At 39.5% G+C, this 15,385-nt stretch overlaps 2 protein-coding genes across 2 annotated transcripts; both read right to left on the reverse strand.

Moving 5' to 3' along the window:
* Positions 1-55: 55 nt before the first annotated feature.
* Positions 56-4,979, reverse strand: comtb (catechol-O-methyltransferase b). The gene is given in 7 exon segments (XM_018679966.2): positions 56-611; positions 688-819; positions 904-1,026; positions 1,028-1,104; positions 1,217-1,334; positions 3,523-3,694; positions 4,811-4,979. Coding segments are annotated over 7 exon segments (804 nt in total). The 5' UTR covers positions 4,813-4,979; the 3' UTR covers positions 56-431.
* A 115-nt stretch (positions 4,980-5,094) lies between these two features.
* LOC108885570 (SRSF protein kinase 3) lies at positions 5,095-15,338 on the reverse strand. Its single transcript, XM_018679964.2, has 16 exons — positions 15,139-15,338; positions 14,149-14,261; positions 12,608-12,912; positions 12,420-12,528; positions 12,239-12,326; positions 11,799-11,886; positions 11,458-11,564; positions 11,143-11,308; positions 10,969-10,994; positions 10,797-10,853; positions 9,548-9,914; positions 9,324-9,421; positions 7,684-7,791; positions 7,467-7,536; positions 7,292-7,384; positions 5,095-7,057 (listed from the first exon to the last, which is right to left on the reverse strand). Exons 3-16 carry the CDS (start codon positions 12,837-12,839, stop codon positions 6,873-6,875), a joined length of 1,794 nt encoding a protein of 597 aa, XP_018535480.1. The 5' UTR covers positions 12,840-12,912; positions 14,149-14,261; positions 15,139-15,338; the 3' UTR covers positions 5,095-6,872.
* Positions 15,339-15,385: the final 47 nt, after the last annotated feature.

Here is a 15,385-nt window from a genome sequence, read left to right on the forward strand (position 1 = left end):
ACTGGTACAATGGCAGAGAATATCAGAGCAGAAAATAGGTTTGTGCACCACAGAATGCAGTTGGATTAGATTTATTATTGATTTCAGATGATGCTCAGGGAAACGCAGCCCCTGGATCAGTTTGCAGCTCATCATCTGTCAATTAGGAGCTCTCAAACATAGCATCACTGCCGCCACCTACTGCACCAGTATATATAGACAGCTCAAATAGTTCCTGAAAGTCCATCATTTGAAGTTATGAAAAATAAAGCACATAGTACCAATTATTAGTTTTTCCTTTATATGTTATTTTTAATTTCAAGTTAACACACTCTATGATACATTAGAAAACCAGATTTACTCCTGATTTTAAATCTGCTCAGTGAACCCAGGACAACAGAGGTCTGAGGTTTACTAGTACCTGTGTAAAATATGACACTATTTGTTGAAAACTACCCTAAGAAGACAGATTTCTCCAAGCCATCCTCCACTTTGGTGTACTCCAGGTGAGATTTGAAGTACCGACTTTCGTATCGCGGGCTGTTACGGACGTACTCCAGGTAGTCAGGAGTCCCAGGGCAGATGACGTTGTCTGCCAGCAGGACGCTGCCTTTCCTAAGGAGGCCACACTCCTGATAGTAAAAGCAAAAGTGAGTGTCATGGCACAACAAACAAGAGTTTGATTAGTAATGAGAACAACAAACTTGCCTCCATCAATTTTGTGTCAGGAAGGTAGCGATCCTTCCAGTGATCCAGGAAAACCAAATCAAATGTTTTAATCCCAAACTGCTCCTTCATTTTGGGGATCCAGTCACCAGATGCGCCTTCGACTAACTGGACCTAGAAAGAAGAAACACTCCATCTTCTGACCTGTACACTCTATGTACACCACTACATTTTTCTGTTAATGTGGAGACATGAGGCTTTACCTTTTCCTGCTACTCCTGCCCAAGCAATGACTTGACGAGCAATTACAGCAAAGTCAGGGTTAAATTCCAGAGTGATGAGTTTGGCGTGAGGGGGAAGCCGGCTGGCAATCCGCACTGTTGGAGTAGCCACAGTAGGTTCCCAGCTCCAACACAGTGGCCGGGTTTATCTCAGAGACCACTGAGTCAAGAATGCAGCCTGTGGCAAAAAAAAAAAGAAGAAGAAAAAAAGAAGAAGAAAAATAGGCACCAAGACATACAGCCAGGGTAATGATTTCACACAAAATAGTCACATAATGAGAGATCAGTACCTTTCTCATCCCCCACATTCATGGCCCACTCTTTGTGCCTGCAGAAGTGATCGATGGCTTTGACCACGCTGCAAGGGTCTCCTCTAGTGGCGTTCTTCTGTACTGCACCCAGGAGCCGCTGAGGAGAGGGAACAGAAACTGTATCACTTTACAATAGAGTACTTTTATAATCTGGGTCAGTGGTTTCTCATTGTTAATAATTTATTCATGAATGCTTAAGAGCCTTTTGGGTTGCCATGTCATAATAGTATATTTTAAAAAATAGGCCCCTATGGTTGGTGTCTGTTATCTTGTTCTTCAAACTCTTTTAATTTGGATTTTACAAAGAGGATTCAACTGAATGCATTAAGGAGCAATGATACTGTATATAAAGCAGACATTTATCCCCATTCCAACTCTGCCCAGTGCTTCATTCCTTTCTTATTTTACTGTCATCCCTAAACTCTGCTGGCCAAACACAACCAGAACTGACAATTACATGCAACACCTATAACAAGGATTATGGATGTGATGTTATGTAATGCTTCTCTCTCTATGTTTCTACATTCATGTGTTTTAAATAGGACTGGTCAATGTCAACATTTCATCGGTAAATCCAATCTCATATGAGAGTTATGATTCCAATGTGTGGCTACCTCTCTGCTTGCACTGATGTTTGTATCCAGGCCTTGTCCCACTGAGGTTTGTGTAGATGTGCACACCACTACCTTTAATACAAATGTATTTATTCATGGCAGAAAGGTGATTGATGGATGATGGACAAATGCTAATCATGTTTTTGATTTAATTTCATTAGTAGTGTTCATAATTACAAGCATTACCTTTATTTTCGTGCTTTGTAGATAATAGTTTTCTTGCTGTAAATGCAATATCTTTCAATTTGGACTGAAGTCAAGAGTATATATTTCTGGGATTTAAGTCCTAACAAAAATAAGTGATGTAAACATCAGCACATATGAAAGTGATTTGTAGCAAGGCCAGTAGCTCTTATTGTGGGAAAAACTGCACCTGATTATTTTTGTCCACACAGAGTTTGGTGACCTCAGTAAACACATGGCATACTGTCAAACAGTTCACTCAACTGGAATAAATGATGCCAGTGTGGGTGTGCAAAGCCTTTAAAAAGTATATATACCAAAAATATAACAGTATGACAAGTAACTGAGTGTTTTAAAAGAGATTCTAAAATCTTCCAATCATTCCAGGGATTCAAACCAGCAACTCTCCACATTCACCCTGCCAAAAAAAAAAAAAAAAAAAAAAACCCCACACAGGAGAATATTTCATGGCAAACTGTACCTTAAAGAATACAGTATTTTTGCTGTATTTTAGGTCCATATGGTTCCTCATTAACATCTTTTCTTCTGAACGTTGCCTTGCCAACAGATATATGTCTGATAATGAAATCTGAAGTAAGGGTTTGTAATTATTCTGTTGTTGTTATCTGTTCTTTTACTAAGCCACAATGCGAGCATGTTGTGATCAAAAGACAAAGCCTAAAGCCTTTATTTGTATTCTTATTTATTTTGTTTTCATTAAGGGCATATGAGAAGGCATCTGCCCAAATTAATTAGTAGAAAGAAAAGAAAAAGTTCTTCTCAGGAAACAATAACCAAGTGTGGATTCACATATTTGTGCCTTTTGTGTGCATGTATCACATGATTTTGTGATTATCATCTGCCAATTTGTCTTATTCACGTAGAGTACAAATTATGAACATTTGAACATTCACTTGGATGTTGGTGCTGTTCACTGATAAATATAAAATGTAAAATGAAACCTCAGTTTTTGACTAGCTACTTCAGTAATCAGTCTTCATGAGAATGGATTCTTTTTTGCCAGTCGCTATGCTGACAAACTTTTAGCTTGTTGTAGCAGGAAAATCACAGGTGTAACTAATAACATTAACAATGGGTCAGTTACATTAAAGTATCCCAGTGACCTGACACAATGATGTTACACCTGTGAAAGGTTTATTGTTTCATTTAAAATCTATTCCTGACCTACACCTGACTTGGTTTCCTAAAAGCCCAGCACATCTGTAGATGTTTAATTTTGTTTCATATAAATGACTGAGGGAAAACTGGATTTTTGTAAGTACTTACTGTATAAAGATGCTTAGTTTATTTGAACTACCATTACATTGTATTACATGCATGCATTAAATGTACTAAAATGTACAGTGTTATTGACATTTGACCTTTGTGTATTTGGACACTGACATCATTACCATCACACAGACTCTGCTCATTAGTATGTTAGGACTGCTCCTGTGAGATGTGAGTTTTGTAATAGTGAAGGCACACCTGAGGACGAGTAGACTGGGTCAGTGTGTCCAGCATACGCTCCACAATGACATCATGCCAAATCAGCGCCAATCCTCCATGATATTGCACAGCGGCAGGGATCACCCATCTGTACAAAGCATACAGAAGAGCTGCCCCGCCAGTGCAGCTGTAAAGAAGAGTAAGCCACATCCTGCAACCAAGACAGAGGGTATGAACGTCAGTGCACCATGGTGATATGGTGCTGCTTTATTGAGAGAGGCTGTGATACATGAAACACAGGCAATAACAACACATCTGCATGACATAAGTGAAAGCTCTCATATCTCCCCTCACTCAAGCTCTCCCTTTGTGTCAGGCTAATGAGATGGGTGTTTACTATGCAGTGTACAATACTGTTACTGCTCCTGTTTTCATTATCAACAGCTACTGCTGTCACGTCCAAGCTGCCACACCCACACACATCTCAGACTGATGATATCACTGTCTGAAATAATTTAATATCAGCTGCAATACGTGCTGGTAAACACACAACACAGTGCTTTGTGTGCAGCTTTCCCACTCTCAGAAGCAATTAGTCTGTTTAGATACCTCAAGCACAGATGAAGTGGGAAGAACAGAGTAAAAAAAAGAGGAGAAAAGCACAGCCAGAGTCCTGAACAAGGGCTCAGTCTGTGGGAAAGCATGGCTGGAAACGACTCTACCTTGCACTAATAATGCAACTGTGAAAGACCAGTGGTGGTTGAGGTAATTCCTTTTGATTTGGAGTTTGAGTTGCATGGCAACTGGCTGGGGGTTAAGAGCTGTGTCACAAGAAGCAGAACACTGGGACTTTAACCTTTACTTTGGCTTGCTCCTAACATACAACAAGAGATTCAGAAATTTAAAGACAGGGTAGTCTTGGCACTGCTTGATAAACAGATATCTTTTATCATTGTGTAGAGACACAATTACACAGTTCCAAGTTACATGTTGTGTCTTTATGCAAATCACATGAAAAGTTCTCCAATAAAAGAACAGGAGGGAGAACAAGGTTATATTGGTTGTGAAAATGCCATGACTGAGGAGCATTGCAGTAATGTCAGTTTGGCACTAAATCTAGTCTTTGTTCTCCCTCCATTTTCACAATACTATGAGTGCACACACTCTCCAGTTCATAACAGGAATTTAAACCAGACTAAAGCTGTGGTCTCCCTTGAGCAACACAGGAACAAACACTTAGGCACACTAGGCATTAAACAAAAAAAAAAAACACCTCATGCAGTCTTAAAGGGTTTCTCATTAAAATCAAACTGAAAATGAGACTTACATGTGCGGGCAGGCGCCGCTCCCTGTCCTCTTCTGACCTCCTCTTGCTGCTGCAAGAAAAGCTGTGAGTTTTCCAGCAGCCGGACATATGCCTGCCTTTACATGAGGCTAACTCCTCCCTCCTCTTCCTTCCATCCCCCTCTCAGAGCTGAGCTGAACACAAGCATGCAAGGACTGCACAAGAGACCAAATTTCAACAGTCAACCCATCGCAGCACACACGCACACACACACACACACACACACACACACACTCACTCACTCAGGGACTGAAAAAAGGAGGGAGTAAATTCTGTTTGGCATTTAATAGTTTATCAGAGTGAATTCTCAGTGACACTATTAATTTTTTCCAGACTTATTTTTAGTGAATGATCTCCATTTTGGTGAATGATTTCCATTTTGATTCCATTTCACCTAGAAAGAGGTTTTTGTCACAGAGTGCAGTTTCTTTTTAATAAATCAACATCTCAACTGGCTTTTTTTGTGGTGAGTCAACAAGGTCATCTTTCAAGTTAACATTTCAGAGACTGAGTGCAGTCTAAGTAAATCCATCTCATACTTCCGACTGGTTTGCTGCAAGCTTTTCTGCATATTTGAAATAGTTCTTCAAGGTGAGGTCTTGATTTAGAGTATCTTCATAAAGTATCCAGATCCCTTCACTTTTAGCTCACTTTATTTTGTTGTAGATGTAATTTTCAATGCATAAAACTGCCATTTTGCCCATCAGTCTATTCTCAATAATCCACAAGGACAAAGTGAAAACATTTTTTTAATGTATTAAAAATAAACTAAAAAACTGAAATCTCTCATGCTGCTGTAAAGATCTTTCTTGAGACAGAAGGACCAAATCCAAGGAACTCTCTGTAGACTTCTGTAATAAAGTTGTGGTGAGGCATATCAGAGCAAGGGAATGAAACCATTTCTAAAACTTTGAGTGTTCCCAAGAGCACAGTGACCTCAATAATTGTGAGCAGGAAGAAGTTTGGAACCACCAGGACTCTTCCTAGGCACTCTGCCATCCAGGCAAACTGAGAAGAAGGGCCTTGATCAGAACCAGAACCCAAAGCTCACTCTGACAGAGATTCAGATTACTTCTGCAGACGTAGGAAAACCATCTCAGGAGCACTCTATTGATCAGGCCTTTATAGTAAAGTGATGGAAGACTGGTCAGAATTGAGGGAAGGATTAATAATAGAGAGCCAAATACATAAGTCCTGGAAGAAAACCTGCTCCAGAGTGCACAAGACCACAGTCTGGGGGTGACAGTTCACCTTTCAGCACAACAATGACCGGAAGCATACAGCCAAAACATCGCCGGAGTGGCTTTGGGGGCAAGTCTCAGACAGTCCTCGACTGGCCCAGCCAAAGCTCAGATTTAACCCCCATAGAACATCTGTGCAGAGACTTAAAGATGGCAGTTCACAGATGTTTCCCATCCAATCAGATGGACCTTGAGACGATCTGCCAGGATGAATGGGGTAAACTGCTTTTTGAGGGGGGTGGGGGTGGGGGGTTACATTTTTTTGTAAATGAGAGAATTTTAAATAAATGTATTATATTATTTAAATAAACACATTTTCACTTTGTCATTATGGATTATTGACTGTAGATTGATAGGCAAAACTGCCATTTTATCAACTTACAATTACATCTACAACACAATAAAGTAAAAAGTGACCATGTCTGAATAGTTTCTGAAGCCACTGTACCTCTTAAAATAAATAACCACTGGAGAATAAAACCAATCTTATTTCAGTTCATTAAAACTCAAGACCTTTGTCATCATGTTAGAAGGCACTTTTCCAGTAAGACAAAACTTCTCTTTGGTCATTGCTATGCCTTTTTTAGATGTGATGGCCATTTAAATACTAAAAGACCAAACTAGCCCACTGGGAAAAGGCTCTTAGTCAAGCTGTTAAATATTTATGAAAGCTGTGCTCATGATGCCAGCACCAGACTACTCCCACAGCTGACTCAAGTCCCATGTCACATCCGGTAAGTTTGAGTCTGCTCCTGAACAGAGAGCTAGTCCACTGGGCTCTGAACGATACAGGGCCAATGTGTCTAGGAGGCAATCCAGGGGTGTTTCAGACACTGGGCAGCTGTGGCTCGTTTCTCTGGCAGCAGCTCCAACATGGTTGAGAGGAAAGAGCTGAACTGGACAGCTTCCTCCCGCGGCCACTCGTACTTATCTTGTAGGATTTCGCACAAGCTCCATGGCTTGAGCTTTGAGATGTGTCGCAGTTGTCCTAGACAAGATAAAGGGTAGACTGATACACCGCTTTTGTCTTCTTTCATTTGTCAAACTGTTTTTTCAAATAAATCTAATAAAGTGGGAAATTTATCTCAGACAGACAGTCTTGACCATTGAACAAACTATATTCTGAGTATTGAAAAGAATGTCAAGCGTCCACCTATTAGATGCAGGTAATCTGTCAGTATAAAGCACATATCTTAATTTTTAATAATTTAGTACACCTTACCTTTACGGTTGAAGAATCGTTTGGAATTTCTCCCTGAAAGGGCAAACTGGGATGGGAGGGGTCCCAGTAGCTCAATGATGTGGGCAATGTGATCTGAAGGAACACAGTCACATATTGTATTATAAGCACATTTAGTTAAATCAAGGACACCAGGGATTTAGTGAGCAAAACAAACCTTCCTCTCGGGAGAATTTGGCTCCTGATTGGGGGTCGAAGAGATAGTCCCCTGTGGCCAGCTCAAAAGCCTGCAGAACACACAGTGGAACAAAGATGGTCATGACGAATCTAGAAATGGCCATGTTGGAATGAAACATTAAAAAAAAAAAAAAAAAAAAAAAAAAAGGTGTAGAGCATTTTTTAAAAATACATATCTATGCAGGTGTTTGTCCCACCATGCAGGCGGTGCTCCAGATGTCAGCTGGTGTGTCGTAGTCTGCACCGATCAGGACCTCTATGGAGCGGTACTGACATGTTTGGATGTCTTCAGTGAAGTGTTTGTGCTTACAAGGAGAGAGATGCAACTTTAATGTTTTACTATTAAGTGACCTGCATCTGTAACTAATGCTGTAACAGTTAAAATGTGTCATTTTTGCTCAGCTCAGTGTGAATAAACAACAACTTATTTAACTTTCGACATGAAATTAATTATAGTATGTGCATATGATCAGCCTAAATTAGGTTGGTATATGATATGCTCTCAATAATTATCATATGTAGTTGTAAAATGTTACTCAAGTAGGTCTTTCGTGTCTACAAAATTAAATACATTTAAATATATTTCTAATGGCAAGACTAAGAGTCTACAACCTATCAGCTCTTTGAGGCTGTACTTAGAAAACTACTGCATTTAATACCAAATGCTAACACTGGCATGCTAACATGTCTACAGTAACAGCGCTAATATGCTGATGTTAATCATGTTCACCATCTTTTAGCATGTTAGCATACAAATGTTTGCTAATTAGCACAAAACTCAAAGGCTGATGGGAATGTCATGGGTCTCATCATAGGGAGGGACTAGATGATGTTTGTGCTAGGGTGCATGGCAATCAATAAAATAGTCAGATATTTCAGTCTGGACCAAAGTGGCGGGTTTTACCATTCATAGAGCCATGCTGCTCGCATAACTAAAAGGTCTTTCAACATGACTGTCTCTCTTTCCAACTCTGCCAAGCAAAACAAGGAGCATAACAACCAGCACTGGATTGCACTGAAATGCACAAGATTGTACTGTGCGTTCCTTTTTCAAGCTACATTTCAAATCAGCCCACACAGTTTCATTTCACTGGAAACATATGGCATCTGTGTTTTTCACTTGAGGGCATGGTAAAAATGGCCATCATGCTGTGCTCTAAAGAAAGCACCTGTCGCATTGAGTTCTGTAAAAATTATGGGTTGGCAGTGTTGTATAAAATAGACACATGGCCATTTCTGAAACAGTTTGCTTCATAAATCTGACACAAATGAAGAGTTAAAGCAAAACTGATCCTTGATTTAAGACAAATCTTTCAGGATAGGCCTCACCCATTTCTTGCTAACAGATTTTTTATCTTATTCAGACTTTTTGCTTAACACTTTTTCCGCCACTCCTTCCAGGCATTTCATCAAATCTTCAATCATTTAGTTTGTAACATATTTTGATTAACATAAAAATAAAATTTTAGGATTTTTTTTATACAAGTGGTTGCCAAATTCTTGTAGCGTGGACGTAATTCATGAACCCAGTAAGCACCTGCACCTGCATTTATATAACATGAGCACATATAACCTCAGAGCAATCCTGCAGAATAAGATAGCATGCTAACATAAAGGGATATAACTCAGAGTTTGATGGGAGGATCTTGGCCACTCAGCATGATACTCACTATGTTTACTAGAGTTTGTATATACAAAGATCTGGATGCCAATTTCAAATGCTCTATTGTCAAAATAAACTTATGGAGGATAATGAAATCATGGAGGAGACATGCATTTACTAGGAGATTTCTAGTTTGAGGATGAAACTACTACTACTGACAAATAAACTACTCACCACCCAGCAGGCATTGCCCAGGTCAGCAATCTTAATGAGGATTTTATCAGCATTCTGTGGCTTCAGCAAGTCTAGAGGTAGATCAGAGTCATTGGTACCTGAAATACATTAAAGAATTTGACACCTTAGAGGATCAGACTTCTGTAGGATATACTTCATACATCATAGTCAGAAAGATCATAGTTTATGGAGAGAAAAAACACCTCAAATGTTATAGGACTAACCACAAGGTGAGGATGGTGAGGGTGGAGGTGGCTCTTTGTCCGCAGTCTGATGTAATATAACTGATCTGGAGCCAGAGCCAGGAGCATCTGTATTGAGGTCTGGCCACGAGCAGATGGAATCTCTGTGGCTGTGTGGAGCCAAGTCCACTCCATCCTCCAACAGCAGGGTCTGCCTCCTTAATGTGAGGTTAGGACCTGTGAGCTTAGAGTGACAGGTGGAGCTATGGGTGCTAGAGGGAGGAGTGACATCAGAAAACGACACATGAGGTTTGTCCCTTTGTTTGTCATCAGATATATTCTCCTGCCCTCGTCGACTCCTGTCTTTCCTCGTCAATCGGTTAATTGGGCTCCTGGAGACCTTGCTGGACTGGAGGATGCAGTCAGTTGTGGGAGACAAATGGAAGTGAATGGAATGAAAAAAGTATCCAAAAAATGATTCATTCAATCAGTCATCACAACAACTTCATGCTTGTTTTGAAACTGCAGCAAATCATGCAAATTAACCTTATAGTTTCAAAAAAGAAACAGTGGCAGAGAGCATCCATGCCACTATACTGTAATTCATATTCATATATCAAAACATTTGTATATTTAAGAAACATTAAGTTCTGACTTTATATCCGCTTCTTTTCCAAACATCTTATATGGAGCTACAGACTAAAATCCTAAAATCTTATCATGTTTGAGCCATGAATTCTCTCAGTAAATCTTCATTGTCTTTTGGTATTTTTTTTGCATATGGTCTGCAGTTACTTTAAACCTACAGAGTCTTGTATGAAATCCATGTATTCATATTTTAACAGTGAATTTTCAGTGTGTTTCTCTACATGCTGTAAAAGCAGTGAGGTGCAAACAAGTGGCTACATTGAAACTACAGTGGAGGTTGTTGGAAGGACATCAAAATCTGATGCTTGCCCCCCCCATTTTTCCAGACACTTGAGCTACAGGAGCCTGTTAGTGACACAACAATGCCACAAGAGCAAGCGCATAAATCTGGTCAGAAATTCAACACAAATATTTAGTAATATGAAAGCACAGAAACATGCAAAATATAGTCAGAGACTATATCAATGTTTCTTGTGATAGCAAGAAAAGCAGACTGACTGAACACCTACAATGTTCCCCAAAGGTAGCTGTTAAATGTCTGGTGCCCTGCCTTTTCTCAATCTGACATGTCCTCTAGTGTGCTCCAGGCTTTAGGTGAATTCAAGATGCTAAATGCACAATCCCAACACAACATTTATCTTACCCACTCCCCGAGAGTGTGGAAAACTCCAGTCAGCTTCCCCAAAAAGTTGGACAAACTCTTAGGAAGTCAGAGCAGGAAAGCACAGATCATAATATGATCGTAAAAGACATATAAATGTCTTAATAAAAGGAATTAAATCATAAAGAAAATAGCTTATTTTCAAGTTACACACCGGTTTTTCTCTGGAGCCTCTGTTTACTGGCAGAAAGTAAAAACATCAGTGAGAGAAAAGAAGCACAAAATGTTAAAAATACAACAACAACAAAAAAATATATAATTCACCAAGACATATTGTACAGAGGACCATTAACAAACCTCCATGATTCACTAACATTACATAACTAACCTGAGGAGCTGGTGATAGCAGAGGACACTGGCAGCTGCCACAGCTTGGTGTTGGCCGCGAGTTTCTGTATATAAACCTCGTCCACTCTTAGGAGGATGTTTTCTGGCTTGATGTCTGTGTGGATAATCTTGCATTTAGTGTGCAAGTAATCTAAACCCTGCAGAACCTGTGATAAGGAATGAAAATTGAGTCACTGTCACTGTACCTCCTGTCAATGAGGAGCAAAAATAGAAGATAAGCTGTTTGCAAAAAGAGCTCAGGGAATGATGAAGGGGGGAGGGGGATTGAAGATGGAATAAAAGGGTTACACAGCACCTGTCTGAGGATGCTCTTAACGCAGGGCAGGGGGAGGCCAGTGTAGTTGGATTTGATGATCCACCTAAGCAGCTGGTGGCCAAGCACCTCCAGAACCATGCACACATCTAGTGAGCAATTAAGGACCTTGTTTCCTAGCTTACAATCTGAAACACACTGACATGATCCATATAGTTTTAAGTCCCACCGCTTTGACATAGGTCTGTCTATCTCTGTGTAGCCACACCTGCCAACAGAAGGATTTTAAAACAATCAGATAGAAAAACCGTACTTGCACCACAAGGTACAGCTTAGGTGATTACAGTGGGATATTGTGTGGCATAATACTCTGTAAAGGATACGTTCTCCATTTGCTCCCGAGACCCTGAAGTCGTCAATGAGGTGCACAATTCTCTCTCGTTTAGCATCTTTGGGGTCACTGTCCCTTACCTAATGATCGTATTACGAACACATCCCAATATCAACAAAAATGGTCTTGTATAGAGGTGAAAGACAACCGCACTGTGATCGAATGATATCACAACTTTGCACCTGTTTTGATTTAATGAATAGAATATAAGCTGTGCTGGTTGTGTCATATAGGTGCGTATGTAAGAATTATCAAATCAAAGTGAATAAGCTAAAAATTGTTTTCATGCCACTATTAGTTTTTTCTTTTTTTAGTTAGGTCTTCTTAGGTCTACTAAATGTGTATTGTAAGAATAAAAATTACTAAAAATTGAGTGCATAACTGGAAAAAAAAAAAAAAAGAAAAGAAAAAAAGTCATGTGGTCAAACTGACACATTTCAGAAGTTTGATCTCATCCAGTGCCGTCTCTGTGAATGTTTGAGCACTCTTCACCACCTTCAGAGCCACAAAACGCCTTTTCCTACGTGCAAACAATTATAGTAGTTAGCTACTCTTATGTTTATATTATGTTATGTTATTACATTATTTATGGTAATGGTAAACTGGTACTTACACCATATCCCAGCAGAGCCACACAGTAGAGAAGTGACCCCATCCCAGCTTTTTGACCACCTGGTAACGGTCAACAAAAATCTCTCCAATTTCAACAAGGTAATAACCACCTGAAACACAATGTGCCACCTGAATTAAAGAAAAACTCTCAAGCAGTGTGTTGGTGGTTGGCTTAGGGGTGCTGCCTACCTATGCCATAGTCTGCAGGGTTCTCTTGTTGCTCCTCATAAGACCCCAGATGCTCAGGTGAATGAGGATGTATCTGCACGGCGGGAGGAGTGTGAGGTGGTTCGTTGGGCTGGGGGGAGGGTTTAGGACTCCCTGTTGTGCCTGGGGAGGAGTGAGGGCTGGGTTTCACGGGTGAATTAGAAGAGCTGGCCGTAAGAAGGGCTGATATAGCAGCTGCATACGATGACGACATGTTTAACTGGAGCCTGATGAGTTCGAGCACAGCTGCAGGTGGGACCAGGTGACAGCAACACTCAGGGAGAAAGCTACAATAAAAACACATTTGGACACTTAAAAATGGAAGGAGGTCATGAATCGTGCCTGCATGTCTGAAACAAGCTTTCACTGGCTGTTTATCTCTGGCAGCTAGTTTGTGGTAATAGCAATAGGTTGTTTGCAGTGACATTTCAAAGGGCCCAGTGAATGTGTATGTTTATTTTTAGCTAAATGAATGGCATGTCAACGTAAATAGCTCCTGACACTGACCCAGCTGCAACTGAACTCTTTCTGAAACTGCACGAACTGCTACAGAGTGTGCACTGCAGTTGTAAACATGAAGGGCTGGCAATTCAAATCAAATCATCTTTTTGTAATTTCAAGTGCTATCTGGCTAGATATCCCTTATGTCTATATGTCTGACAATTATTATGTTAAGATAGTAAAGCAATTAGAAAAATGCAGTCTTTCAGATAGCTCTGACTGCATTCAGTGATTGATAAAATGAGCTTATTTTTGTGTGATTGTACACTTTATTCTCATGCAACTAGCAAAGGTACAGATGTGTACAAGTCATCAAGTTATCCGACAGTACATCTAAAAAGGGGGAAATGCCAAGTACTACCAATATTTCAAAATAAAAGCAAAGCAGTGCATCAGTCCTGCTTCGCTTGATAACCTGAGTGGCTGTGATGTCATATTTGAATAATATGCACTTTAACTGCTGTGCACTGATACTAACAAGCTATGATTCATTTTGCCAGTCTTTGCTATCTTTTCCATTTTTCCGTTGGTCATTTAAATTTGAGTTAATGTACGTTACAAAAAAGTATCTAACTTTTAGTTTATTTTGGTACACAGGCTGGGTTTAATGGGTTACGGCGATAGATTGTCCCCTCAATGCAGCTTTTGTTTTTACATTGTCAGTTACTTAGCCAGCGTTTGTCTACTGTTTATGGCACATTACAGCTTTACTGCTAGCTAAACTTTCCACAGTCTTAGATAGTGACGTATTTTCATGTTTACATTTCTTGCCTTACAAATTATATTTAGTATACTGCGTATACTTGTCTTTCCTTCATTGACATATATCACCTTTTGCTCCCGCAGTCACACGAAGTCAAATAGTGTATTATTTTGAAGGTTTTTACAGGAAGTATCGTTTATTCTAGTACGGGCCTTTAAAAAGTTCATTACACAGTGCTGTTCTTGACGATGACAATTGGGTAGTACAAAAAATACAGTGAACCTTATTCGCTCGAAATAAATACAAAATAACTACTTACCCTGTAAGTGATATATCCAGTTCTTATGTTTGTAACGCGGGAAATTATACGAGCCTGGCACGAGAACAGCAGAGCCCTTCGGTCCGCGTGCTGTGTTCTTCTGCTTCGTGTGTCTGAAAGACAGTCAGGTCCAGGAATAGCAGGCTGTTGATGTTGTTGCTGCTGCTGCTGCTGCTGCTGCTGTTGCACACTATGTTTCTGAAAACATTTTTCACTATGTGGCGACCAGTTCTATTTCCAGGGTTTGGTAAGGAGGTAATTCTCTTATGTATTTATTTGTTATTTATTTTTTTTAAATTTCCCAATCCAATGACAGGATTTAGAGGGATGCTAAACTTCAAATCCATACGGACCTAATTGGAAAGATTAAACGCATACACACACAGTAAGGATAATAGTATGGGATTTGTTGGATCTCTCTCTGTAAATACCTATTTTAAAGAGTATGGTCTAGACCTGCTCTATATGAAAAGTGCCTTGAGATGACTTTTGTTGTGATATGGCGCTATATAAATAAAATTGAATTGAATAGTATGTAATAATAATAATAATAATAATAATAATAATGTATAACTCACTCACTTAACTTATTGAAACAGTACAGAAATACTGCCGTTCACTGTGCAAGAATTAAGGCAATGCACAGGATATTTAAAAAAACAAACAAACAAACAAAAAAAAAAACAAAGTAGCAGCCAGTTAGCTTACTCTGTGTAGCAACGTTACATTTACAGGGTTTTAGAAAGCCTTACATTAATAGAAAATGGTTTTAAAAGTGCCCTTGAAATTATAAGAAGATTAAGAATTTTTCATTTAAGAACTACACTTAGGACTTCACTTTCAAAAAAAAAAAAACAGCTGGAAACCCCCATCACAGGACCATAAAGACCAGTACACTCACCCTTTTAGTTTTGTTGCACCTGTTGGTATGGGAGAACTACAACCTTTATTTTTAGTAGTACATAAAGTTTGGCAAGATTACCTACTTACCTACACAGAATATGCCCTTTTCCTCTGTGTTTCAGTATTTCTGACCATTTATATGTACTTGTTACAGATAGAGATATGACAGAAAAAGCTCCTGGCTGCAGTTAAACCAGGGATGTAGTGGCAGACATTTTGACTTATCATGGCAGGAAAACCACAGATGTAATCAATAATATTAATGACGGCTACGCTTCACTTAGTTTAACTACTTTCAGGGCTCTGCATCTGTGTCATGTGGCTCACTGACATG

The sequence above is a fragment of the Lates calcarifer genome, linkage group LG12, assembly GCF_001640805.2.
Source record: "Lates calcarifer isolate ASB-BC8 linkage group LG12, TLL_Latcal_v3, whole genome shotgun sequence".
In the NCBI taxonomy this organism is placed as follows: Eukaryota; Metazoa; Chordata; class Actinopteri; family Centropomidae; genus Lates; species Lates calcarifer.